Below are 26,529 nucleotides of genomic sequence, written 5' to 3'. Positions count from 1 at the left end.
AACCCATGCTCTTCGTCCATCTCTTTTTGTTCTTTTCTAACTTTGAACTTCATGCAGACATCAAAACGGAACCTTAGCGAACCCTTCCCTAGACACCCATCTACCCCTCTGCCTCAAACTCATACGCGTTCGACTTATGCTTGGGTTCAAACTTGAAGTTCTCATGAGCCGGACCAAGGAACATTTCACTGTCACACCGTTAGCCACCCATACAATCTTCCTAATCACAACACAAGGAACATACCTAATCTTGATCCAATCCTTATAATGTTCACTCGCCATCAAAGTCTCCAACTCATTGCGTCCCCTAAATCTCGGCGGGCGGTCATTAATATGCGGTGGCAAATGCTCCAGCAAGCCCACAGGCACATATCGATGCGCAAAGCTCAGCCACTCGAGCAAAAAGCGGCGTGTAGTCCCGATTCCCATTTCATCGGATCCCCAAGTCTGAAGACCGTATTTTGTGAACTTCTCGATGTAGGACAGGCGTTCGGTGGCGGACTTGTCGAGGTACTGGCCCTTTTCGATTTCCTCAAAGAGCCAGGGTTTGATGAGGGCGCCGCGGCCGGCCATGACGGTGTCGACTTTTGCGTTTTCGAGGTGATTGTAGTAGTCGATGTGAGAGTAGCAGTCGCCGTTGCCGACGAAGTAGACGTGGCCGCCGTTTGCGAGGTCGCGGGGGTCGGCTTCGGCGATGGTGTCGGTTCGGGCGTCTTTTTCTTTGCGTAGGCGGTTGATGAGGGCGGAGCACTCGGCGATGTAGGACCAGTCGGCACTCTTGGTGTAGCGCTGTTGCTTGCTGCGGCCGTGGAGTGTGATGGCTGCGATGCCGGATGTACCTTTGCCGGATTCGACGGCTTCGTGGCCTCCTAGGACGAGACGCTTAATGAGTTTCTGTGCGGTGGGGTGGTTGTCTTTTGTGCCCATGCGGATCTTGACGGTGATGGGGACTTCTTTAGAGACGTAGGTCATGCCGCGGAGGATGTGCTCTAGTTTTGCTTCGCTGTCTAATAGTGCGGAGCCGCTTCCTTTTTCGCAGACGAGGTTGATCGGGCATCCACAGTTAAGATCAATGGCTCGTAGTTTAGAGCAATGGTCAGTTAGTACTTCGACGGTTTTTGTAGCCAGCCATGGCTTGTTCGCTGCGATCTGGGCACCAAACTTGAGGTCGGTAGAATTGTCGTAGCCCTGAACGACAGTGTTCTTTGCTAGGAACTTTGGTGGGCTAATCTCGGATTCGTGAGCCTTCATGAGTGCCCATTCGCCTTTATCACCTTGGATCAGAGGCATGCCCATGGCCATTTCGCTCCATGTCACTTGGCAACCAAAGTCTATACAAAGTCGTCGGTAGGGCAGGTTACCCTGGGTAGTAAGAGGTGCGAGCATTGGCGTCTCAGGTCCGTAGTATAGTCTTCGCTTCTCGGATGGTCTGAAAGGCGCTTCGACATATTCTGCCCTGCGCGCTTCCTTCTCCTCCTTAAGAATCTCTGGGTCCATCTGAGCAGCATCAAACATGTCTCGTTCGTTCCGGCTATTGCTTTCAATCCATTGCAGATATTGATCAGACCGTGGTGTGCCAATTTTCCGTCTAGACAGGCCAAACTTGACCTCCTTGGGCACAATATTGACAACTTCAGCTTCAGCCTCATCGTCATCGCCAGATAGCTTCGCCTTGAGTTCGGCATTCTCTTTCAATACCAGTTCTTTTCTACCGTCCTCGGTGGTACGCTCTTCAGAGTGACTGCCAACAAAACGGCATTTCCAACCAAAGTGACAGAATCCTTTGACGGCATAAATTGGGCACTGGCCATCAAAAGTGGTCAAGTCTTCTCGTCGGCCCTCCTTCAGGTACTTGCGGAGGTCATGTTCAAACTTGCATTTTTCGCCAAATGGACAATCCTTAGGTGAAAATTCATTGTACTGTGCGCGAGTACCGCAGAGAGGTATCTTGTCGCGCGAGCTTCCAAAAGTACGACTGGTATTTTGGCCTTTTTGCTTCTTTTCTTTTTTGTTCTTGCCCTTGCCTCTAGGCGCATCGCGGGCATCAGTCTTGGGCAGGCCTTCGGATTTGTGGTCAGCATCAGCCGCCTCAGCTGCGTCGTCGTCAATCACATTATCCCCTGTGTCGGCTTTGTTGTCGTTTCGATGTATCAAGAATCTGGTGTTCTTAGCACGTGAGTCCCTCTATGTTGGTGATGCAGCATACTCTGCCTTGATGGGCGCAACACCCTTGACCCGCTTGAAAGAAGTGTCAGTAGCACCCTCAGCTTCCGGGGTGCTCGTTCTAGCTCTCTTCTTTGGACTCGAGGGCGCCTCGAATTTTACATCAACCATGCCATTGCCACCATTTATGCCGTTGGAATCGGGTGCGACGCCGCCGTCGGTTGGCTGGTGGGCAGGTTCGACCCCGTTTCCATTGCTAGTAGACATTTTGTGGCGCAACGAGAAGCAGGTTCTTGATATGTTGTTGGCGTTGGCGCTCAATAGAGAAAAGCACTCGCTCAAAAAGTGAGTGCAAATACGGCCACAAGTGGCTAGACCGGCGGCGGCCCAAGCGCTAGTGAGCAAGCCGGGACTGTGACGTAGAGCTTCATAACTAGGCACCCTGCGGCTCCTACATCAGATTCGCGTCGCCAGTTCCCACTTTCCCATCATCTCTCCTCCAATCCTCTTAAACCCTCGATCTCTTCATCACATCCCTTCTGGTTGCTGCGTTTGTTTGCAAATCAGCTCTTCTCAGCTTCATTGTTGATTCCGGTCAACCCCGCTCCCACACAAACACCAGTTCGCGTCGTGCGAATATTACCACGTCACCAACAACATGACGCTCTACTACAGTCTGGTAAGCTATCCTCTCACTTCAATTGCCTCCTTTCCTAGCACAACGATGCCCTGGCTATCCGGTGTTCGATGCTCGCGTGCTCTGTTCACGTTGCTTTTGGAAACAGAATGTGGCCTGATGCTGACTGCCTCCTGCTTCTAGGTCTTCCTCCTCTTGGTGACAGAGATGCTCATCTTCTGCGCCCTCATTGTCCCCCTGCCGTTCACATGGCGCCGCAGGCTCTTCACCTTCATTTCGGAGAGCCCGATAATAGCGAAATTACAATATGGCATGAAGGTATGTGGTGGTAGTACAGCCTTACACAAGACACGTCTGACATGTGTAGATTACGTTCATCTTCATTCTCATACTGTTCATTGACAGTGTGAACCGCGTCTACCGCGTACAAATTGAGCTTTCCGGCTCAGACGACCAGGGCCGCTCAGGGTAAGTCGACAAACACCTCTGTTATGCTGCAAGACTAACACCTCAAGAAGTGTCGCTGCTGGAGGTATCGAACGCATGGAGGTCCAGGCTCGCAAGTTTTACTCGCAGCGCAACATGTACCTCTGTGGTTTCACCCTCTTCCTTTCGCTCATCCTCAACCGCACTTACGTCATGATCCTCGATGTTCTCCGTCTCGAAGAGGAGGTCAAGAGCCTAAGGGGTGACCCCAAGGCTAACAAGAACTCTGCCCTGAAGAACGCCGGTGGCCCTGGCGAGGTTGGTGCTCTCAGGAAGGAACTCGAGGCCAAGGACCGTGACATGGAGAACCTGAAGAAGCAGGTTGAGAACATGCAGAAGGAGTACAACCGCATGGGCGATGAGGTTGCTGGCAAGAAATAGACGAACATGAGCAATTTCGAACGGATAAGGAGAGCAAGCCACAGCTATGCCGACATGGCGGAACACGCAGGTCGGTACTGACTCCACAAACGTCTGGGAGAAGAATCATCAGTCTATGATTACGGCTGCAAAATTATTGTCGGACAAACAAGGCGCTTTTCGAGGATACACGTTATTACAGTATTGTTGTTTGGGTGCCAGGGCTAGTTAAGGTAGCGGGAAAAGAGCATTAGATCGCTTTTGCTGTTGGCATGGGAATTTGATAGCCATGCATGATGAGCATCTTTTTACTTAATCAATCTTGTTGGTAACACGGCGAAGCTTCCTGCAAGAGTTCATTTGGTGTTGACGATGGTGGGGGTTTTCTTTTTATCCCTTTTGCCCACTCACTTAACCCAAAGATCCGGAAAGGCCGTACTCGTTAAGCAAAGGATGTTATCCAGGTGACTGTACCAAACCTATCTAATCTATGCCGAGATTGTTTGCAGGTTCGTGGTTTTCGCTCCTGTCTGGGAGTAAGCTTCTTCTGCGACATTTCCATCACTAATTGGTACTGCTGCGTCTCCGCCTATGCAGTCCTACAAGAGCCGCCTTAACACCCTATTCTGCATGGTCAATCGATCTCTATATGAGCTGATATCTAACTGCTCCTTATATATCTAACAAACTTTCTACGCTGTCCGGCTGCAGCAGGCGACACTTAACAGTGTCGTTAGCTGGCGCAAGTGCCACACCTGGTTTTATTGTCGTAAGTCTTTAGATAGCTTACAAAGTAAGGTTATTGATCCTTGCGCTGAGTGCTTTTCGTGTTGCAAAGGGCAACGGCTGTTTTACTCTCTGTACTGTAGATAACCGGAAAAGAATCCGGCCATCTGATACGGGCTTATTCGGTGGCGTATTTAGATGCTGCTTTTGCCTGAGTAGGTTCATAGATATGGCTGGACTCAAGAGAGTGCTATATCAAGGGTATTCCTGTATGTAACAAAATTCCATTCGACAGGGAGCTCTACCAAAGGGTGTCTGGCGCGTTACAACTGGTCCCCCTTCAATTCCATACAAAAACATCCGTAATACCATAAATAAGGCTCGCGTCCAGGCAGCATCCAGGTCCATTCCAGTTGGGGTTGTGGGCCTTTATAGATGGAAGTAGGACGTCGTACTTATCGTTCCCTTTAGCTATTTGCATAACACAGGCATTGCCTTCTCCAAAATCGTACGTAACTAAGCCGCTATCCCAGATGTTGATCTTGTAGTAAGTTGTCTCGACTTCCCAGTCCCAATGAGCGTCGCCTGGGTTGCCTTGCTCTACTCCAGGCTGTCCACGTGGATTTTTGCCCACTCTGTGAATCCTGCCCTTGCACTCTTTGTCGTCAAATTTTCCGACTGATCCAAACGAGCATAGTTCGAAGTTGCACTCTGAAAGAGCTACAGAAAGCATCGAAGCAAATGCCAGTACTTGGACAGTAGTCTTCATTATCTTGGATATGCGAAGGTGATAAGATAGTGATGAAGATTTTTGAAAAGATAATGTGATGCTCTAGGCAATAAGATAGTTAATTGATGTCTGGTGTGGTGTAAAAATGAGAATGTGATCGGTAGGGCAACAGGCGGTCTTATGTGGCTATCTTGCAATCAATTGCCGTTACATCTCATGATATACGTTTGCTCACTCATCCATCCGTACCGCTATTCCTTGCGAACGCTAAATACCACCTCGTATCAACAAATCATTATAGTTCAGACATAACTATAATCTTGCCGTTGAATAGAGTGGAAGGCTTTTGCCGACGTATCTGTCCAATCAGTACCCCTCTCAAAGCCTTGGGGTCTGTTCATTTGCAGCTCCGTTTCCGTTTGCTAGGCCTGATCAGGATTTCCTTTTCTGAATAAAGATGGGAACGGGATTGAGTTGAGTAAAACAAAGTTTTCAAAAGCAGAAACGGAGACTCAATTTATCGGCGCTACCATATAAAGATTTTAGTGCTTAGTACCTGACCCGCATACTCTTATTTTTGAGCGATATTAAGCTCCGTTCAGGACTAGTATCCAAGGTGACGTTCTATATTGAAACCACCAAAGCTATCGTGGTAGCGTTGGCTGGTGTTGTAAATGGCATGGCCCAGGCTACTACAGCCAATACCTACTCGTCCTGCTGCATCAGAGAATCCCTTGGCTACGCACGGACTGTTCTTTCCCCTGATCTTACAGCTGTCAGAATTATGAACCTTGTTAATAATAGTACGTAGTGCGCCCGAATGCATCTCATGCCCCGCCAAACACCAACGCGTGTCTCCACACCATAGCTCAATTTGTTTCTGAAATTGGTGCAGGAGTCCGAAAAGGAGAAGATAAAATGAGAAAGCTTCTTCAGCACTAAAACTTGAAAACAAAAGCCCCTTCCTACGAAACGTGGTGTTAAAAGGAATTAGTTTAAAGTACTGAAATGTCTTCAGAATTCGGATGTTACTTTTAGTGGTAGAGGTGGAGAGATTCGAACTCTTAACCTTGCGAATTCTTTGGCATCGTGGTAAAAGAATTTTTGGGATTCGAAGAAAACCCAATGCGCCGCCCCTCCCTATTAATCTATGGAGAGCAAGAACCATTCTTCTTCACCATCTTCAAGGCAAGTCTCTTCAACGTCACCATATTCCTCGTCTTCAGCAAAGTACCTTGCATCCTTCAAGTTGACCTCCTCGATAATGACCGATCTCTCCCCTGCCTGTTCGTCGTGATTCATGAAACCCCCTTCGCCTGCCTCTTGAGACTTGACCTCTAAATCCCGCTCACCAAGCCACCTCCAACTTTCTTTTTTGATGATATGTAGTCGATATGCGAGGATTGTATCACCTTTGACAGTGTAACTTTCGAGGTCCTCGCCTCCTTTCTCCGCCTCGAGGCTACCTCCGACTGACGCCTCATTCGCAACGCGACCCTGTGCTTCTAGGCTGCCTCCTTTATTCGTCATGCGTACGTTGGAGTATCTCAGTCCTTTGGCAATCTTCAGCCCAGTAACTACATACACTGGACCACGATTCAGAGCTCCCCTCACTTCTGCATCATCGTCACGAAGTCTCTTGGCATCCGCTCGCGTCGGATTCTTTTGAAGGTACAGGGATTCGATTTCATCAAACTCGTACTTGGTTTGAAAAGATTTTTTTGATCTTGCTTCAGCTTGGCCACCAAAAAGTTCATAGATTTTAGCAGACAAGCTTAATTTGACCGATGAATGGCCTTCGTGCGTCTTCTTGCCCTTGTCATAGCCTGGGCCCTTGATAATTGTCGGCATCGGATGAAGCATGGAGATAGGATCCTGTGGATTCTTCATATCGGTAATGATATTACCAATCTGTATCGGTCCCTCAAGGTTGTACTCAAGATCCGGCGATTTGAAGAAAAACTTTCTCTCTTCCTGAAAGCCTGACATTTTCTAGGCACTTGCTCTAGGAAACAGAATGTGTTTCAAAACGCGTCTGTAGGGTCGAAGGGTTGTTTGGAGTAACAGCCGATGCAGTGAGAAAAGATCTTACGTTCGTGTTTTGGCTTCAAAGCTTGATACCTACGCTCTCAAACATATAGATGGGTCAGAAGACGCAAGCTGAAGATGTATTGCTAAGCTATGCAGCCTGACGTGGCAAGCGGGGTTGCATCTTGTACTAATATGGCAGCCTTGGCCCAGCGCTTTGGAAGCATGCGTTGATGATGTAAATGACAGTCATCATTCTGCTCCATATTGAATGGCTACTGTATTCGAGATTTGGAGCAGACACTAGTCATAAGGCTCTTGAGATGATCCAAGTCATTGTACACATTCTCAAGAGTCAGAAACCGTTTCTGTGTTTCGGGCCTTGTCGCAATCTCGTCCAATAGCTTCTCAAATCCTGCTTTCTGCTTCAGATATTGCCATTGACCTGTGGTATCACAGTTGTTGACATATGCAATGATGAGAGCGGCAATACCGGCTGCTATAGCCGTCGCTGGAGAAGTGCCGTTTCGTGCAATGAGTGCTTCCTTTTTTCCTCTTTGTGCCGTTGGAACATTTTTTCCAAGGGTACCATACACCTCAATTCCAACCTTTGCAGGGAGTGAAGCGTTGAAGCTGCAATGTTGCCCTTCATGGTCTGTCGCACGGATTGAGAAGACTTCAGGAAGTCTTGCTGGAAACAGCTCATGTTTGCCTGCTCCAAAATTCGAAGCAGAAGCAAAGAAAAGGATGTTTTCATCACGAGCATGTTTGGCGTAGGCAATAGCACTTGTCACAGCACAGCGATCAGTATCGTGGTTCACCTGGATCCATCCAAGAGATGCCGAAACAATATCAGCCTTATGCTCATCTACCGCCCATCTTATCGCCTAAGTAACAAAGAGGTTAGCGTGGATTACATTTCTATAGCGTGGAGTAATCTTAGACTTACATCTGCCAGGCGTTTCCGGCTCGAACTTGATTGATTGCCTTGCAGGTCTTGATCCATACGTGCTATTCGCGCCACACATATATCTGCGAATGGGGCAAGTCGCATAAGCAGAGAGAGCATGGATGTACCATGTCCATCTGCATCCAATGGTTTGACAGCGTTTTCTTCGCAGAAGTCTTTCCAATGGTACTGCGGATGGTTGGATAGACGATTGCTATGATATCTCCTGCGAAGGAAGGCGGCTTCAGGATCGTAGCCAGTGTCTATGAGAGCGATTTTTGGTCTTGCTTTATCCGTCCTTTTGTACTCCCTTTGCAACTCTCTATACAGGTTCGAATCTGTGATCTTGGTTATCCAATTCTCGGACTGTTGGCTAGGTGAAATCAGCTTCATCTTGTGCTTGAGGAATATACAATTTACCCGGGATCTTTTTGGATACTATCCATTCCTTCGGTGTCCTCTCTACTGCCCTGAAGTCCCCCCTTCCCTTCTGATAGAATTTCATTCTCGAAAGGATCTTGCATACTTTGCAAAAGGTTGAACAAAGGACGCGTGACCTTATCGAACAACATCTGACGTCGCTCAGCTAAGTTGATATGAATATTTTCCTTAGATTCAGGCACGCAATACCGCACCGCATTCCTATAAATTTCCTTGACTTGTTCTGAAGAGTCGAAATGAGGCCATTTTTTGTCTTTCAGCTGACTCTTGCAGAAGGAGTATTCAGAGTTTAATGTGTTCAGTGCCCTGCCTGCAGCACCACCTTTCGTACCCAAAAGCACTAGCAGGAGCCCCAAATTTAGTATATGCGGATATGGGTGCCATAATCTCTTCTGCATGGTCGGGTAAGACGGGTCCAATTCTTGGGTTTCAGATAGTCTTGGTTTCTCTGAGGTCCCTGTATTGATTGATAGGAAGGGTGTTTTTGCCTCAACATTTAGTGAGTTGTATCCAGGAGTTTGAGGCAGTAAAACGATCGTCTCAAGATTCCACACACAATGCATCCAGTTCGATGAGTAAAACTGCCAAAAGTACTTTGCCAAAGTGAAGGCTAGCAAGATCTTGCTCTTCACAGAGATCATGTTGTCCTGGATGGCCCTCAACAAGGAAATTGGATCTAGGCTATCGCCTGGTGATCCATCAATATGGACTGGACTGAGCTGGTAGAAGCTATAGTCTTGCTTTCCTATTTCTAGCTGCACAGGTATAGCAAGATCGAACGTGTCGTCATCAAGAAGTGCGCACATATCGTTCAGAATTTCTGCATGTACGTCCGGGTCTTTCATGCTGTCTATTTCCAAGTCCAAACCTTTTGACATTTCTGTATTCCTGTCCTTTGAGGCGTATGCAAGACTGCCTTTCCGGTCATGAGTCTTCAAAGTAACTTTTGTGTCTTTCCTGCAGCCATTAAGCTTAGCAAATCTGATCTAATTCGGAGCAAGAAATTGTACCTAGGGATCCGAAATTGAATCTTCTTCCAATCATAACTGCTATCGATGGCGAGAACTGACTCGAAGAAATAGTGGCTAGAGTTTCCGGCACTATCCCAACTACCGTTTAACCTCAAAACACATGCATGTTGTTTCATCAAATCAAATGGCTCTTTTGGATGTGTGCAGTTGCATGGTAGTAGTGCACTCTCGTAGAAGACTTTGTGCAGGGCATCTGTTGTCGTGTACGAATACTGTTCAGGCTCAAGCCTTTGTGTGATGCTAGTCTCATTAGCCGCGATGGCCGCACTTGCTTCTGCGTCCTTCTTCGCAAGATCTGCTTCGACATCAGCTGTGAACTTCGGATCGAAGGCGCTATGGATGGTTTCGAGATCTTCTGGGAGGGGTTTGACATCAAGTCGTGGAAGTTTCGGTTTCTTAGATCGAAAGTCGCTCCGGGCTATGGTCCTCCAACTTAAATATTTGATCCCTTCAGTTAAATTTTGCAAAGCCTGCCGAGGTTGGTTCTGTGAAAGGCATGACATGGAAGCATCTGCATATGCGTCGACGGCAACATCCGATTGTTTCTCAATCATAGTCCAAGAACTAACAAGATCATCAGGATCCATGATGATGATGATGATGCTGATCAAGATAGTTGGGTATCTGCGATTGCTGAGAAGATGTTGTGTTGTTGCCGTCGCCCAAGCAGGCAGCAAGTTGACCTAGCCTGTGGCTGAATGCATAGGCCGGACGGGATCGCCCCGCGTTTTTGGCCCCATTCCACTGATTTGCTACCTCACAGCCCTTGCACCTCCTCATCAATAAAAATTGGACACACCCGTGCTCACAGAACGAACACCAAAGTTTATGTTACAACTTCAAACGCAGATATCTCTACAACCACAACACATATTAACATGATTTTTCAATATTGATATCGTAGTACTACATTAGTATAGTACCATGAAGAAAGGTGTTGATAATATTAAAACCTGCTCTTTATGCTGTTCTGTAGTGTACTGCTACCTGGCACTAGCCCTAAAGTAGCTTAATGCGAGGGTGTCTAATCTTTATTGATGAGGAGGTGCTTGGGTAACTTTGTGAGCTCGACCTTGAGAACAAACTAAACTTTTGAACACCATCGCTCTCGGAATTGGGCTGCTCAAAATTCAATTTCATGGACGTTAACGTGGACCATCCTCGCCCGATAGTTACTATATTCAGCATCACCCAGGACTGTCGCCACCTGCTACAACGATGTGCACGTGATGAACAGCTCACTGGAATACATTGGGCTCAGAACCGCTTGAGCGACTTCAATCTATGGGATGCGGGCGTTGGTGCGAGCGCAAAAGAGCAACACTCACTTGAAACCCGTCTGCGCGACGATGATGCAGCAACAAAATTTGTCATTAGTTCTCTCAGTACCTTGAGAACGTGGTTGGAGATATATTGTGAAAGTGTCGATGAGCCAAGACAAGATTGTGGCGTCCTGAGCAGCTCGACAGTGCCAGAATCCAACGCAAGGTGCTATGAAAATATCTCCGAAGATGAAGCCAAGGATAGCATTGAGCAATTGTTCCAAGTCCTTGCTAAACTAGGCGTAGCCATACGTCAAGCAGGTGCTGCATCTCACCTAAAAAATGCCGATAGTGGGTTTCATAGACACAGAGAAGAGTACAGGGACTTTGAGGCAGAAATGGCGTCAATTCTTATCTGGAAGAAGATCCGACATATGCTCGCCGAAGGTCTAGAAGTATCTGGGGTACAGCAGAAATACGACGAAATGCAGAAGGAAATGAAGAAGCAGATCGAAGAGGACAGAGTGCCGTATGAAACACAAGCTGTGATCGAGGCGAATGCCAGGCGTCGGCATAGATTTGCGTTCGCGGTCAAGCGCGCCGACAAACTGATGAAACCATCGGTGATAGAAGAAAAGAAAATCGTTTCGAGACCAAAAGGTGCAATGACTTTAGAGCCCATTACACTCAAGGATGACTCAACACCACATGGCACAGTTCATCAGAAGCACAAATCATCCGGAATTCAGTCAAATGCTGTATCTGCACAGCAGTCTACACTTCAGTCAGAATATTCAAAAAGCAGCACAGCCAAGTTGTCGACTCATAAGCCTGACAACCAAATCTCAGAACTCCTAGAAAACGATCGACCATTAGCACCGCCAACAGTAACAACCTCGAAGGTGGACTATCCAAGTGCCCCGAAGTTGGACCCGAATGCGAACCTATTTACCTGCCCGTATTGCCGAATAACGATTCCAAAGGCTATGGTGCAAGGTTCGAGATGGGTGTAAGTTGCCAATCGCTTGACAATGTCATTGACTAATACTATCAGGAAACATGTCTCAGATGATTTGAGGCCCTACACTTGTTATTTGCCGAGATGTCCAGAAGTCCAGCCGCTCTTTGCTACTTTTCAAGCATGGAAAATGCATGTCTTTTCTGGGCATAAGAGTCTTCCTAAATGGGAATGCATGCTTTGTGACCCTGCGGATATATTTTCAGACAAGGACTCGTTTACCAAACACGCTCAACTGTGTCACAGTGACGAACTCGAAGGAGAAAGCGTCGACTATTTGGTAGAAGCATGTGAGTTTGTGGAAGAACCGATCTTGGATAAATGTCCAATATGCTCCATACACGAAGATACCTGGTTGAAGAAAAGAGCTTCAGACCAACATTTCGATTTGCGGAACTCGACGTTTATCGAACACATCGGGGCTTGCATACACGAATTCTCCCTACTGGCTTTACTGACTTCTGCCATTGAGGACGCAGTGAAGGAAAGGAGTGCAGCTCCGACAGGTGCCTCAAACCTTGATAGTCGTTCATCATTGAGCTCGCTTACCTTTTCCGATCGTGGACAGGACTATCCTGGGTTTGATGAAGTCGATAAGTCGCATCTTGACAAGCTTGAGCTACTGCCTCGGGAAAGGATAAACAGCTGGTTTACCAACCTAGAGGCGGCAGGTGGACCATTTGAGTCTTCATTAGATGATTTTCCTCTCTTTAGCGACGACGACACCGACGAAGATGAAGATAAAGATGAAGACGAAGACAAAAATTCACTATTGGCCCTTGTTTTTGAAAGGCTCGTGGAAAGCGCTTTTGAAAGCACTCCTTTCAGATTCTTGCCAGAAGGTGTCATCCACGACCTCATTACAGAAGGCATTATCCGAAAGACTTTACACGTAACAGAACCTCCGTCAGAGGAAGATGATGATATGATAAACTTCATCAAAACGAGGGCTAAGAAGACTTTTGCTATTGTGGGACTTATACGTCAAGTCGATACCAAAGGAGTTATGAAGTCGCTAAAGAGTAAGGGTATTGATGACTCCAGACTCCCTATCAAAGACCGTAGGGAGTTAGGGCGACACCCCTGGGTAGCAGGATTCTATGATCATCAGTGGAGGTTCTTTGTTCCTATCTTTTCGACTGATAAATGTCCCCATGATCTAGAGGCATCTCATATCTTGCCTTTTGTATCCAGAAATGATGAGACTGAAAAACACTCGTTTGGGCTAGTCTCGCAGTATTTTCTTCATCGGAATCATATGGCCCCTGTAAGTAGTTATAACAGAGTTGAATTGCCACAGGGCTGATTACTAATATCAACAGGGACTTTTGGAAGACACTCCATTCGCTGTAAAAGAGATAAAGGAAATGGAGGATGCGCCAGTCACAGAACGCTGGCAAAAGAAAGTTGAAGCCTTCCGGAATTTGAATCGACTAAACCAGGAGCATATTGTTCGGTTTGTTACAGCTTTTAGGCGTCAAATAAGGCATGATGAAGCGAAATATTTTCTAATGTTCGAATGGGCAGACGGCGGAAATCTCTTTGACCTATGGCGAAGAATGCCATCACCTATTCTAACAGCACGACTTGTCAAAGATGTCATTCAACAGATCCTTGGGCTTGCTAAAGCCCTAGATGCTGCTCATAACTTAAATAAGACTGGGGCTTCATATCGACATGGGCATATAAACTCGAGAAACATCCTTGTTTTCCATAATAACCGAGGACTGATAGGCACGTGGAAGTTTGATGGCTGGGTCGAGGCAAGGAAACACGATGAGGTCGTAGAAATGCGCCCTATCGAAACACGAACGAGATATGGCATCCAACGCTACGAAGCTCCAGAGGCAGTAACAAGACTTAGGCCTCACTTTTTTGAGAACTCAATAAGACCTTCACGACCAAGTGATATATGGTCTACAGGCTGCGTTATCCTAGAGATTATTATTTGGCTCTTATATGGGGAGTATGGAGTTGATCAGTTCCAAAGAGACTTGGAGCACAGCTGCTTCTATCAGATCTCTGAAATCAATGGGCGAAGACTTGCTAGGGTACATGACGTTGTGGAGCGTTGGATGGATCAAATGGAAAAAGACCCTAGGTGTAAAGTTGACACTACGGCCATCGGAGATCTTTTGGAGATTGTGCGAACAGGTTTACTCGTTGTGAAACTTCCACGCAGACTCGGGCCGTTGATATGGCATTCACCTCCAAGAAACAGCGGAGACTTTATTTCTCTCTCTTCGAATACAGAAACTACTGGTATGGATTCTAGCGGGCTGGTTGTTGAAGGAGATACCATGGCCAATGCAGAGCTACCAGTATTCAAGCCCACCCCAGCGGAACCCGAGAACCTCGAGACTCTTTTAGAGCCTCCACGTGTGATTGGACAAGAAGCTAGATTTCTTTCGACTGAATTCCGCCAACGACTCGAGTACATCATTCAAGAGAACGAAAACGAGGCCTACTGGTGTATTGATGAACCACAACAATGAATACCAGAAGGCCTCTCTCTACAAGATTTTGGATCTACTTCTGCTACGATATATCACGGCAATGTTCATAGTAGTCCTGGCGACTTGATCAAGTTGATTATTCCATCTACACCGGAATTCTACAATGATGATGGAAGTTGTGTTAGCGAGGCAGCATGAAACTAGGCGCAGATACGATGAGAGTCTGCGCACCCTGCCTAATAAGACGTAGATGCACTCAAAAAAAATTCTCGAGAATTCATATTGTGTAGATATCTATAACGATGCTGTGAAGGACGCTACAGAGCACGCCTTTGTTGGCCTAGTAGCTATACCACGTAACCCGCGCAAAAAAGGTAAAAACATAGAGCAAAAACATACAACAGCGGGGATTCGCCAGTGGTCACCCACCTGACTACTAGTCCGCCGGTCGAAGGCTTAATGTCTGGGGAGCGAACGGGACCCAATGCTGTACTTCGCCGATGGTCGTATGTGCCAAAAAAAATCGGATAGGTATATTATATTGGGGAGCTTTATGATTTTTCGGGTGTTTGGGAAACAACCAATCTCCGCCAAGACCAGCTCACAGCTAGCTCCTACAACTAGCCACTGCACTGCCACTTCTCACACTGTTACGCATATACACCAATGTATTAGTCACGTATACAAGTGTTTGTAGACGGTGCGGAGTTCATTCCTCGCAAACATGCATAAGAGGCATGCGAAACTACGCATGGCCGTTGGTGACATTCCGAGGTACATGCAGACCGTGGACCTAAGCTTCACAGCTGCTCGAAAGTAATCCATGGTTACTCTTCCCGTGCATTCTTACAACACGATTTCCCCTCGTTTCTGTCATTTCTGTCAGACGCAGTCAAGATGTCAGAAAGCCAGCAATTGTTTTCCCGCTTCGTCAATTATCCGACCCCCAAACCTTACGACGTGCCGTACCAAGCCCCACCTCCAGGAAAGAACCCAGTGATCAAAGGGCCATTGCTGCACTACCTCGCGAACCTGTGAGCTTCTATCTCCTGTCAATTCCTCCGGCGCACCGACTGACCCGTCCAGCGTTGCGACCGTACCTCTGGTGCCCGGAATCCTCTGGAGCAATGCTGGCTTCAATACCCTGCGGCAATGCCGACAACTCGACGGCGTCGATGCGCGTTATGACCCAACCGTGATTCCGCTGTCTCAACCAGACGACGAAGCTCCAGCGAGCTACACAGACAAGTCGAACCTTCGCACACCATTGGACCACGCGTCGTCTAGCCGCTTTTATTCGGTCAAAGATTTCCACGACGGATACTCGAATGGCGCATTCACACCGTCGGACGTCATCGAACGCTTGCTGCCGCTCATCCGCAGAGATGTCGCGCAGCGCTCGCCGTATTCGACAGCGTTCATGGAAACCAAGGTGGATCTTGTCAGACAAGCCGCCAAAGCCTCTACACAGCGATATAAAGAAGGAAAACCACTGGGAATATTAGATGGTGTACCTTTTGGCGTCAAGGACGACCTGCGGGTGAAGGACTACAAGCACTATGTCGGCACAACGCATGACTACAGCAATGGCGGCAACAAGGAAACCAGCTGGTGCGCAAAGATGTTGGAGAAAGAAGGTGCCATCTTAGTCGGGACGCTCACAATGCACGAACTGGGCATGGGTATGAGGCATTCCTTTAGTTATGATATAAGCAATTGGCTGAACAACCACAGATACAACCAACAACAACCCTCATTGGGGTACACCACGAAACCCATACAACAGCTCCTACTACCCCGGCGGCTCCNGCGGCAATGGCTCCCAGAGCATCTTCGAGGCAGCCGCCAAGCGCCAGGACATCATCCACTACATGCTCGTCCTGCTGGGTGATATGATTGATGGTACGCATGCTGCCCTTATGCTGCTGCCTGCAACGTGAAGCTCATGGCGACAGATATTCCCGCCTTGACATCGGCCCTGGCCCAGCATCCGGCCCCCTACAAGCCATTCCTCCCGCTTCTTAAAGCCTCGTCCAGCAACGAAGACCCTGTGCCGCTGCTTACTTCGTCGGTGTTGTCTGGTCTGCTGTCACACGCTGTCACACAATCTTCCAAGACTACACCCCAGCTTGACGAGGCCCTCGCTCAACTCTTCTCCTACCTCTCGACACTGGCAAAAGCCTCCGACGCCGGCCTGCAGGACATTGCCGTGCGCCAATACTCTGCTGTGCTGCGCAGTAAGCGCTCTAGGCACATCTTTTGGGAGCATAGGAAAGAGACGTTGAACCCTCTATCTGACATTTTGCGCGCCGCTGCGGGATCCGCAAAGGATACGGACTCGACCCTATACAGCGCTGGCGCCAGTATCCGCAGCACAGCTGATGGCGCCATCTCAGGTGGTGTTGGCCTCCAACTGCTCTACCACGTACTTCTCGTCATCTGGCAGCTCAGTTTTGAGGGCGAGCTCGTTGGAGAGGGTCTTCAAGAGTGCGCTATATCCCCGCCCCACCATCCTCTGCCCCCGCTAACAGCCACAGTGAACACGACATTGTCATTCTCTACACACAGCTCCTCAAGGTCTCTCCCAAGGAGAAGACTACGCGCCTGCTCCTTTCTACGCTTGTCAATCTCTTAACCACAAACCGTCAGACTTTGCTTCCTACCGCCGTCCTGGCTCGCCTGCCTTCTCTCCTTACAAGCCTGAAGTCACGTCATTTGACCGACGAGGATGCACTCGAGGACTTGCAGACTCTAAACGAGCTGCTCGATGAGTACACCAAGACTCAAACCACATTTGACGAATACGCAGCCGAGCTCCACTCCGGTCACCTTCGTTGGTCTCCGCCCCATCGCAACCCTACTTTCTGGCGAGACAATGCACGTCGCATATTGGAAGAGAACAAGGGCGAACTACCCAAGAAGCTTGCAGAGATTTTGTCAAAGAGCTGGGAAACTGACAAGCAGGTATTGGCAATTGGATGCAATGATGTTGCATACTTGGTTAAGGAGGTGCCGGAGAAGCGACAGCAGCTTGAGAAGTTGGGCTTGAAGGGCAGAGTTATGGAGCTGATGCAAGAGGCGGATGAAAGTGTGCGATGGGAGAGTTTGAGAGCTGTTGGCGAGTGGCTTCGGTACAGCTTCGAGTCCAAGACGGAGTTGCCCGTCAGGTAACGGGTTTGAGCTGTATCAGTGTTTGTTTCGCGAAGCAGTAAGAAGCGTGTTCAAGTGCTTGCCCGTGTACATCTTTGACGTCAGACGAAATATACGATACAGTAATCTGGCTACCAGATGTCTACGCGTTATCCACCAGTGTCTCTTCCATCGTACAGTACCACACACTCAGTATATTAGTACCCGGCATATCTCATCAACATTCTTTCATGTCATCACCCTGTACCCCTCTTTTGGCTTCTCGTGGTTATTGACCGTGTAACCTGACTGGAGTGCGAACAGTTGGTTTGTCTTGTGAACATGCAGTATCTACATGAAAATGTAGATTGTCGATAGGTTAATATATTGCAATGTATGATACATGGAAATAGAACGTGTAAGAGACTAGTATCGTGTATACATTTGTACGAAGGGGATTTTACATTGAATCATCCCAAGTTTTCAGAACACTCAGTAGCCGAATGAAATTCATTCTTACCGAAGCTTTCATTTTTGCTTACTTTAGCGCTAGAATTATTGGATGCCAAGCTGGGCTGTTAAAAAAGCGGCACATCCTGTTTCTTGGAATAGTGGATCGATACACTCTCAGGTCCTGAACCTCTCTACTAGGAGGAGGAGGGAGAAATTTTGGTTTTAGAATAACCAGGTTATTGTTTAGATGTGGTTTTTGAGATGGAGCGTTTGTGATGAGCTTCGGGTGTTTGGAAACACTTAAAATTCCAAACCTAATCCATGTGACTTGGGTTTCCAAGTGCAAAAAAAGATCCAAAAAACATACAACAGCGGGGATTCGCCAGTGGTCACCCACCTGACTACTAGTCCGCCGGTCGAAGGCTTAATGTCTGGGGAGCGAACGGGACCCAATGCTGTACTTCGCCGATGGTCGTATGTGCTAGAAAAAAAAAGTTAGGGACCAAATATTCGGAGGTTGGTCGATACAAGTTTGTCAGAGGAGAGAGATATAAGCCACGTGACTTCGCAATAGTATCAGCGCCGTTTGCTTAGATATCTTCTCTTCATGTGTAGGTGGAGAATATTTACTTCACCCTCTCCTCGATACTCCTTACAGGCGCTTAGAAGAGAGATATAAGAGATATTACATATGTAGAGAAAATGGTGTGGTGGGGCAAGCTCCTGTGGGGCAAGCCCTCCCGCAGATGAGAACCACCATGCCGTCACTGCTTCAACCAAAACCTCCATGTTCCGACTCTTTCGACCACTGATCTTCACGAAGCCCTTCGTGCGGCCACTCTTGTCTGAAACAAAGGGCTTCAGTGCAGTGGAAGCACTAGAATATCTGGATAACACAAAGAAGCTTAGCATACCCGGATTCGACACCAATAAACCCGCAGTCTTTAGATCCGCATTCTCCGATTTCCCAGCGGCGAAGAAATGGTTCAAGGCAACCAATGAACATTCTGGTTACCCTCAGAAGCTTGATATGGGGTATCTGGAAAAACATGGCAACGCAATTGTGCCGCTAGAAGTAACGCGACCATCCGCCCACAATGTGCAGAACGAGACGTTCGATCGCGTCGAAGCGCCTTTCTCCCTTCTTTTAGCCCACATGGGCGCAACGGAGGGGCAAGATGTGCGCCTTTACCTCGCGCAACACTTGTTAGAAGACCTTCCAGCGGAATTGAACAAAGATTTGCCCACGCCATTGACTTTCCTAACGTGCTTGAAAGCTCGTGGTGACATCTATGCGTCGAGTCTCTGGATGGGTAGACCGCCGACTCGTACTCCGTTGCACCGGGATCCGAATCCAAATCTCTTTGTGCAATTGGCGGGTAAGAAGAAGATTAGGATGATGACGCCTGAGGTCGGAAGAGGCGTGTTTGAGAGGGTGCGGCAGCAGATACGTGGAGCTGCTGGTGATGCGAACATGAGAGGTGCAGAGATGATGCAGGGGAGGGAGATGGAGGATCTTGAGAATGCAGTGTGGGGTGAGAATGAGAACGGAGTAAGAGGATGGGAAACGACCCTTACAGCCGGCGATGCGCTATACATTCCTTTGGGGTGGTGGCATGCCGTGAAGGGTGTTGGGGAGGGCGCAAATGGTTCTGTAGGTACATCGGCTTATTTTACATGCCATATACTAAGTATGAATGCTAGGTCAATTGGTGGTTCCGCTGAACAAAGACCGCTTTTCAGAAAACCCCAATATTCCGCGTAGTTATACCGCAGCAGCGTTCAGTGGCCCTACAACTGCACTTCGACCCTGACAGTAGCCTCCGTCCCATCAATCCATGTTCCAATCGACCTTGTGCCAGGCAAAATCTCTACTTCACGCATCACACGCTCCATACCCATCTCCGCTTCGCTATCATCTGAATTCCAATCATCCTCCACAATTTCCGTAGCCGACTTGCGTACCGACATCCAGTCACCAGTTTCCCAGACCAGTCTGCATTTGATAGGCTTGATGTTGAGGTGCTTGCCTACGACACCAAGAGTAGTATATGCAGTGCTGCCCATTGGAATCTCTGTTTCAAAAATCGTAGATGGGGAGGTTGCGAGATAGAATCTGATGCGAAGCAGCCGGGCAGCCAATGAGTTTGGATTCACAGCATTTGCGGAACGCTGGATATCAGGCTCACCATACTCCTCGCACAAGCACTCGTATCTCGGATGACTTTTCAAGATTTCCTCCCGCAGGTTCTTAGATGCAAACTGGAGCTCCTTTGCTATCATGGAAAGATAGTACGACTCTGCGTTCAGCCGCTCTTTTTCGGTGATCGGACTATGGTTGAGCGTCTTGAGCTGACCCAGTCGCGCAAGCGTCAGCATGTACCCATCGTCGGCAGTCAAAGAACGGCCGTCTGGTGCCTGAAGCGATTGGTACAGGGGGTTGTGCGAGACTCGCAGGCTCTGGAGGCCAGGAAAGACGTGAACAAGCTGCTCGATGAAGCTCCATGTCGTTATCTCGTTAAATGAGAGATCAACTTCTCGCACTGTTTTCGGGAATAGTGGTGCCGATGCGCCGGCGCTGGCTATCTCGGAGACTTTGTTAGATTTCAAGATCAGTCGCTGGAGGTTCGGTAGCTTCGATAGACATCCGATGGATGAGAGGGATGTGATGTGATTGTCTTCGAGTGTGAGGTCGGTAATTGTTGGGTTGGGTGTATGTGATGTGAGTGCTGTATAGAGGTTGCTCGAGGCGGAAAACGTGATGAGGGAAGGGAAGAGATGAGTAAGTCGTGCTATGTCAGCCCAAGGAAGAAGTGTGTCTTCTAGCTTCAAAGACGTTATACGTGTAAAAGCTTTCCTGCACCTTTCCTGCTCCGCGTTCGTAAGATTTACATCTCGGAAGCGTGTGCCGCTATTCTCTTTTATTAGCATTCTGCCAGAGTATGGGTGTAGCAGTGAAAGAAAAGGCAAAACCTACTCTACCCTCAAACTCCTCAGTTCGGGTAACTGTTCGCATATTGCCGCCACTTCTCTCCAATCCTCAAACAGATTCCTGCTCAAATCAAGTTCGATGGCTTTTGGACAAGCATCCTTTACGTCACTCTTCTCACCATCTTCCATCCACTTCGTGCCCCGTGCTTCTGGACGATGCATACATAGCCCATCCAAAATGATAATCCTCAATTCCGACAGCTGAGCGAGCTGCCGGCGAATCTTGTCGAACCCGATTTCCTCTGCTGGCTTTCCATTGAAAGTTACTGGCTTCCGATCCTGCTGTTTATGCGGTGCCTGAAGATTAAACACGACTTGGACATCCGGATCCTGGGGTCCTTCCTCCCCATACTCTTCCTCTTCAGACGCATACTTTGCTTTGAGCGCCTTCACGAAGGTACGCGGCGGGTCTGGTTTGCGGGCTGGTCGGATAAAGGATCCAGAGGTCGGAGAAGGATTCAAACACGTAAAGTATTGAGTGCCTTGGTGCGAGCCCGAATGCTTCCCACGGGTAGGGTCGTCCCATTCTACTCCAAGCCATGTACCCGTTGTTCCCTCTACGGAGCCGTGGTAACGAACCGTACAAAGGTGGGAAGCATACGAAAGGCGTTTACCGAGATAGATATCTGTTGTCATTGCTGGCCCTGATGTCGACCAGTGAAGCAACGTTGAGAGTGTGCTGTAATTTTGATAATATTCACGTGGTCCTTCTCCTTATGTTGTGCCAGAAAAGTTCTCAGTCTTATCGGAGTGGTTTTCGGAGAAATCGAACTTTTGCCCCAGAATCAATGCGATTGACTATCGTAGGCATCAAATTTGGGTGTTGCATGCAGGTATAAGGCAACCGTGCACGTGATGTGGCAAGTGGAGCCTCACTAGCGCGGTACCTGATCGCCGCTTCGAGAAGTCCTGATATGCGCATAGCACATCCACGACCAACGCGCCTCACTGCACAACCATCTGCACTCAGCAAGTACAAGTCGCGTAAGAGTATAATATCCAAAACTCTCGTAGCTCTTCAGGTTGACCAAAAACCTCTCTGAGAGCGATCAAATATGGATTACCAGGTATATTCACACGTCACGAAAAAGTTGAAAGCAGCTGCTAACTCCCACAGAATCGCGCAGGTTCCAAGTTTGGTGGAGGAGGTGTCGCCTCACAGTCTGCGACGAACGCCGATCGAAGAGAACGTCTTCGCAAGCTTGCACTCGAGACGATTGACCTCGACAAGGACCCGTACTTCTTCAAGAACCACGTCGGTAGCTTCGAGTGCCGTCTCTGCTTGACAGTCCATCAGAACGATGGCTCATATCTCGCACATACGCAAGGAAGGAAGCATCAAACAAACTTGGCGCGCCGTGCTGCAAAGGAGCAGAGAGAAGGGAAAAGGGACGATGTCGGCCAGCAAGGACTGCTTGCTGGAGTGGTGCCCAAGAAGAACGTCATCAAGATTGGCCGGCCTGGATATCGCATCACAAAAGTACGCGACCCCAACACGCGTCAAAATGGCCTGCTATTCCAGTTCCAATTTCCAGATCTCACCCCTGGCGTAACCCCCAAGGTCCGTATCATGAGCGCATACGAGCAGAGGGTTGAAGAGCCCGACCCAAACTACCAGTATCTCATTGTTGCCGGAGAGCCTTATGAAACTGTTGCGGTCAAGTTGCAGTCCCGTGATATCGACAGGAGAGAGGGCAAGTTCTGGTTCTGGTATGACGAAGACGCCAAGGAATTTTGGTGCCAGATCTTGTTCAAGACTGAGCGTGACGAACGTTTCAGCGCAGTTCCCGGTCTTGCACCCGGCCGCAAGTGAATCAACCCAAGGGCAATTTTTTTGCTTTGAAACTTAGGTTTCATCGCTTCTCCAGCAAGACACGATTCATAATTTGAGTCAGGCAAGCGAGCTCTAGCCTGATCGTACGATACCAACAGTTTATGCATTTTCGAATTGATGGCGTTACAATGGCGTTATTAACAACAAAGACATCGATTTTGATGGAGCCAAGTTGGTGTATGTAAACCCTTGGTTGCAAGATAATGAATACAAATCTGACATAACAAGCCATTGGCAGAACCTTGCTAAGTCCTGAAGTCAAGAACATCGAAGATCAAGAGTGAATCCAACAATTGTCCCGGGACCGTCAGCATCAAACACTTCGCGACTGCTGACGTATATACAGTCACGTGATAATATATATTTGCTCAAGGTGAATACTGACGAGTAGTAGACATATTTCTGCAGTCTCGGCCTCTGCATACCTCGTAGACCTCATCTGAGCATGCTTGCTCAGTATTGTGTTGTTCAGCTGATCGCCTGCATTCGCGTGCCTTCCCTAAACAACATCGGTATCGATAGTCTGCAGCACCTGCCGCAGCATCCTCTCACCGTCTTTCCTCGCTTCCAGCCTCAACCTTTTCTCAATTCTACCATTCAGTCAATGTCTCAGCATCGATTTGCCTCATGATCTAATGATGCGATCATGTCCACCGTCATCTGGATATTAACATTCTTGGCACATTTCATTACTTTCTCTATCAAACGACGCATAAGTCGTTTGTTGTACAGCACATTACACATATCTGGTTCGCACTTGCAGGGGATGTGGCGCAGTGGCATGCAAATTTAGGTGCCTGTGTTTCCTGCCGTCTGTCCAATCCAGAGATTCCCTGTGAAAGGTGCATCTCTGCGGGAGCACTACCACTACCAATTCATCGACAGGGGTTCTGCAGCTTGTCGCTCCGAGACATGCATGCAGAAACTGGATGCCTTGGAGTTACTGATCAACAAAAAGACGTGTCAATCTTGCTTTTTTTTAGAGATTTGACCATGTCTGTTCTCTTGACTGGATAGTCTGAGCGTGATACAGACCGATGATGACCTGTCTGGAAAAAGACATATGCACCAAAAGGGACTGTTTCGGAGATTCATTGATCTACAGCCGCAATGCTTGGTCTAGCCCTGTCCCCTACTGGCTACGCAAGCTGGCTGTTTCCCTGTCCAAGTGTACACGACATTGGAACCGAAAAGTCAGATTCTCATCTTGAGATTGATGACGGTGGTAACCAAGAAGACGTTTTCTTTTTCGTTGTAGAAGTCGTAACAAGGCTCCACGTGTTATGGGTGGGCACGATAACTCAGGGATTCCCACACCTCGTACTCTACCCGTCAGGGTCAATGCATGTGTGGCCCCTGGCTCGGTCCCATGAATTGAGAAAGACGCCCTAGGCGGAATCAAAAGACAGCACGCATGAGTGCTACGTTAGACACGACCAGCTTCATCAGCCATCACGCTCTTCGACAAAGACATTTACGGGTGTTGTGGGTGATCATCTGACAGCTATGGATGGGTAAATGCGATAACCGCCCCGGTCTTGTCAAGCCTTCACGCAACCCAGTAGCGCCTGACCACTTGTTGATGGAGAAAACCATTGATTTAGTATGGTGATTGGCTACAACTCCTTCAGTCGTTGATGCAGCCTCGCCGCACCTCCCCACTTTGGAGCGGATCGCGGCACTATTCGATTGTAGTTGACGTCTAGCCTGCAAATCGCCCCGACAAGGATACTAGAACAAGACCGCAGGGTTACGTGAAGCTCCGAAGAGGCAGGGTTCCGTCCAAGGATAGTGCATGCGCGGCCTCTATCTCACGAATGCTCGGGAACATGCCGAGAGCATTAGCTTGTGCCGTCTTGTTTGTTTCAAAACTCAGATACGACTAAATTTGGGAGTCTAGACAGCATGGCAGCAAAAGCATGTGCGTGTAGATCCCCGTGAAGAGTCGGAGGTGGCATGGTTACGCGAATGACGACGCCTCAAAAGAGCAGAATTGCATGGACTATTGGTGTTTTTTGAAGCAATTTGTTTTTACCTCGGTGTTCTAGGAGCCGAAGAAGAAGAGCATGTAAGCTTCACCGCTAAAGCTGTATGGTCCCGAAGCAGTCGGCTCCCATACCGAAAGCCAAACTAGAAGCCAAACATAGGGTTTGGCTTCGAGTGCTCCATTTGACGGTTGCGGGAACGGACACACTCGCTCGTTTAAGTGGTCCTGTCAATTGCATCCCAACAAGCCGGGAAGATGAAACGAGTATGGAAAACAAAACGATTGCACGGGACGACGTACGACGGTTGCATCCGTCGGCTGCAATGCCAGTCGAGACTGACCATGGCCCCGTCATTGTGTGTGGTTTCTGTTGCTGTTGCGATCCAGCACAGTGGATAGAGCTGTCATATGATGATCAAACAGCTCTCCTAGCTCAACAGCAGTGCCCCGCCAAGCAGTCGATTGGGCCTATGACTATGATTCACAGTGGAATGTTTCAACTAATCCTTGTAATGTGCGCGCTACAGATGTCATGACAGCGGTGTACGGGTTTAGTAGCGTAATGAGCAAGGTCTTGGACCGGCTCAACAAGGACGACGTGGTATTCAGGTAAGGCGCCCGTGGCGACTTTGACGCTCGCGCCCAGAGGACGCATTGCAGGTGTGGAGATTGAGAGCCATAGAGAACAGGTTCCAAGTTCCGCTCATGTGGTAGTTCCGGGTTTACGAAAGGAGTGGATACAAGCGACGGCACACTTTGTGGAAATCACTCAATGGAGAGTAGGTATTAGCCACCAACCGGATGCTTTGGTATATTGTTTCTCCAGAACCCCAGCGATGAGGAGTGAGTTCGGATGCGAGGACGCTTGATCAGACAAAGAATGGTAATACTTCCAGATTAGTGGCAAGACCCTGCACCTGCAGGGCAACAAGGCAGATGACAAAACTTTTGCCTCAGGGTCTAAGACATGGGACTATTGTGGCACAGCCTCCCGGGAACGCGTCAAGAGGCAAGAGACGACAAGCAACGAAGGCGATGAGCAGGGCCAAGTGGGCGGGACAAGAAGCCGCCGCCGCAGTAGTAGTAGTAGTAGTAGCAGCAGCGGGAGCAGGCATTTGCATTGGACGATACAGCACGGTTGAGATCTTCTAGCATATGGATGGAGATATTGTTACTTCGCGCAGTTTCAGGCCATGTGGACGTCGACGAGCACAGACCGGGTTTAGGGTAGTTAGAGGGAGCGCTTGATATAGTGGAGTAAGTAAGGCAAGCATGGCGTAATTGAACCCCCGCTAGGACAGTGACGCGAGCTGCGGAAAGGCTGTACGGTCAGATACGGACAAGGTAGGACGGTGGGGATCGGGTGCAGCACGGGCAGAAAAAAGCTGCCGGGGTCTTCGACCAAGTGCCCTTGTTCAGCGGGAGAGCGGGTCGCTTTGTGGAACAGATCGCCGAGTCAAAATAAAGAGGGCTTTTGGTTTTTTGGCCATAAGGCATGGGGGAATGCGATTTCGAATCAGAGGCAGCGTTGAGTAGTGGGGAGCTTGGGCCGAACGGCAAACAAGAATCCCGGAGTCATGGAATAGCGTCGAGCAGTCTGCGCTCCATGGGCGCTCATAGGCCAAGCGCCGGGCGAGGGCGCTACGCGTACTAGACGACGACGACGGCGCAGCCGGCTAGGGAATACATACTTACTAGAGGAAAATGCAATACGCATCCAAGCTCGGCGATCAGCGTAGCTCAGTCAGAAGAGGAAGAGACAGACAGGGTCGGGGTCGCGGGAATGCGACGGGCAAGGCAGCAGGAAATGATATTGAACAGAGGCCAAGCCAAGGGCAGCGCGGGTTT

At 48.6% G+C, this 26,529-nt stretch overlaps 11 protein-coding genes across 11 annotated transcripts; 6 read left to right on the top strand and 5 right to left on the bottom strand.

The window, feature by feature from the left end:
- Positions 1-100: 100 nt before the first annotated feature.
- COCVIDRAFT_102338 (hypothetical protein) lies at positions 101-2,334 on the bottom strand (the record flags this gene model as incomplete). The annotated part of the gene is made up of 3 exons (XM_014699954.1): positions 101-188; positions 245-2,158; positions 2,207-2,334. The coding sequence occupies 3 exons, from the start codon at positions 2,332-2,334 to the stop codon at positions 101-103; spliced, it is 2,130 nt and encodes a 709-aa protein (XP_014555440.1).
- Positions 2,335-2,821: 487 nt separating this feature from the next.
- On the top strand, positions 2,822-3,667 carry COCVIDRAFT_38796 (hypothetical protein; the record flags this gene model as incomplete). The annotated part of the gene is made up of 4 exons (XM_014699953.1): positions 2,822-2,842; positions 2,984-3,118; positions 3,168-3,268; positions 3,319-3,667. The coding sequence occupies 4 exons, from the start codon at positions 2,822-2,824 to the stop codon at positions 3,665-3,667; spliced, it is 606 nt and encodes a 201-aa protein (XP_014555439.1).
- Positions 3,668-4,712: 1,045 nt separating this feature from the next.
- On the bottom strand, positions 4,713-5,141 carry COCVIDRAFT_27643 (hypothetical protein; the record flags this gene model as incomplete). The annotated part of the gene is made up of 1 exon (XM_014699952.1): positions 4,713-5,141. One exon carries the CDS (start codon positions 5,139-5,141, stop codon positions 4,713-4,715), a length of 429 nt encoding a protein of 142 aa, XP_014555438.1.
- Positions 5,142-6,245: 1,104 nt separating this feature from the next.
- On the bottom strand, positions 6,246-7,091 carry COCVIDRAFT_38794 (hypothetical protein; the record flags this gene model as incomplete). The annotated part of the gene is made up of 1 exon (XM_014699951.1): positions 6,246-7,091. One exon carries the CDS (start codon positions 7,089-7,091, stop codon positions 6,246-6,248), a length of 846 nt encoding a protein of 281 aa, XP_014555437.1.
- A 314-nt stretch (positions 7,092-7,405) lies between these two features.
- Positions 7,406-10,138, bottom strand: COCVIDRAFT_27641 (hypothetical protein; the record flags this gene model as incomplete). The annotated part of the gene is made up of 4 exons (XM_014699950.1): positions 7,406-8,017; positions 8,080-8,452; positions 8,500-9,477; positions 9,531-10,138. The coding sequence occupies 4 exons, from the start codon at positions 10,136-10,138 to the stop codon at positions 7,406-7,408; spliced, it is 2,571 nt and encodes an 856-aa protein (XP_014555436.1).
- Positions 10,139-10,689: 551 nt separating this feature from the next.
- Positions 10,690-14,326, top strand: COCVIDRAFT_27640 (hypothetical protein; the record flags this gene model as incomplete). Its single annotated transcript, XM_014699949.1, has 3 exons — positions 10,690-11,822; positions 11,868-13,098; positions 13,154-14,326. 3 exons carry the CDS (start codon positions 10,690-10,692, stop codon positions 14,324-14,326), a joined length of 3,537 nt encoding a protein of 1,178 aa, XP_014555435.1.
- A 1,381-nt stretch (positions 14,327-15,707) lies between these two features.
- Positions 15,708-17,458, top strand: COCVIDRAFT_38793 (hypothetical protein; the record flags this gene model as incomplete). The annotated part of the gene is made up of 4 exons (XM_014699948.1): positions 15,708-15,898; positions 16,074-16,189; positions 16,243-16,774; positions 16,825-17,458. 4 exons carry the CDS (start codon positions 15,708-15,710, stop codon positions 17,456-17,458), a joined length of 1,473 nt encoding a protein of 490 aa, XP_014555434.1.
- Positions 17,459-18,656: 1,198 nt separating this feature from the next.
- Positions 18,657-19,594, top strand: COCVIDRAFT_27638 (hypothetical protein; the record flags this gene model as incomplete). The annotated part of the gene is made up of 2 exons (XM_014699947.1): positions 18,657-19,523; positions 19,574-19,594. 2 exons carry the CDS (start codon positions 18,657-18,659, stop codon positions 19,592-19,594), a joined length of 888 nt encoding a protein of 295 aa, XP_014555433.1.
- Positions 19,595-19,660: 66 nt separating this feature from the next.
- On the bottom strand, positions 19,661-21,496 carry COCVIDRAFT_27637 (hypothetical protein; the record flags this gene model as incomplete). Its single annotated transcript, XM_014699946.1, has 2 exons — positions 19,661-20,780; positions 20,847-21,496. The coding sequence occupies 2 exons, from the start codon at positions 21,494-21,496 to the stop codon at positions 19,661-19,663; spliced, it is 1,770 nt and encodes a 589-aa protein (XP_014555432.1).
- Positions 21,497-21,915: 419 nt separating this feature from the next.
- COCVIDRAFT_16993 (hypothetical protein) lies at positions 21,916-22,673 on the top strand (the record flags this gene model as incomplete). Its single annotated transcript, XM_014699920.1, has 2 exons — positions 21,916-21,927; positions 21,978-22,673. 2 exons carry the CDS (start codon positions 21,916-21,918, stop codon positions 22,671-22,673), a joined length of 708 nt encoding a protein of 235 aa, XP_014555406.1.
- Positions 22,674-25,004: 2,331 nt separating this feature from the next.
- Positions 25,005-25,823, top strand: COCVIDRAFT_102264 (hypothetical protein; the record flags this gene model as incomplete). The annotated part of the gene is made up of 3 exons (XM_014699945.1): positions 25,005-25,039; positions 25,105-25,290; positions 25,583-25,823. 3 exons carry the CDS (start codon positions 25,005-25,007, stop codon positions 25,821-25,823), a joined length of 462 nt encoding a protein of 153 aa, XP_014555431.1.
- Positions 25,824-26,529: the final 706 nt, after the last annotated feature.

This window comes from Bipolaris victoriae, assembly GCF_000527765.1.
Source record: "Bipolaris victoriae FI3 unplaced genomic scaffold scaffold_55, whole genome shotgun sequence".
Lineage (NCBI taxonomy): Eukaryota > Fungi > Ascomycota > Dothideomycetes > Pleosporales > Pleosporaceae > Bipolaris > Bipolaris victoriae.
This window is presented reverse-complemented; position numbering and strand designations above follow the sequence as displayed.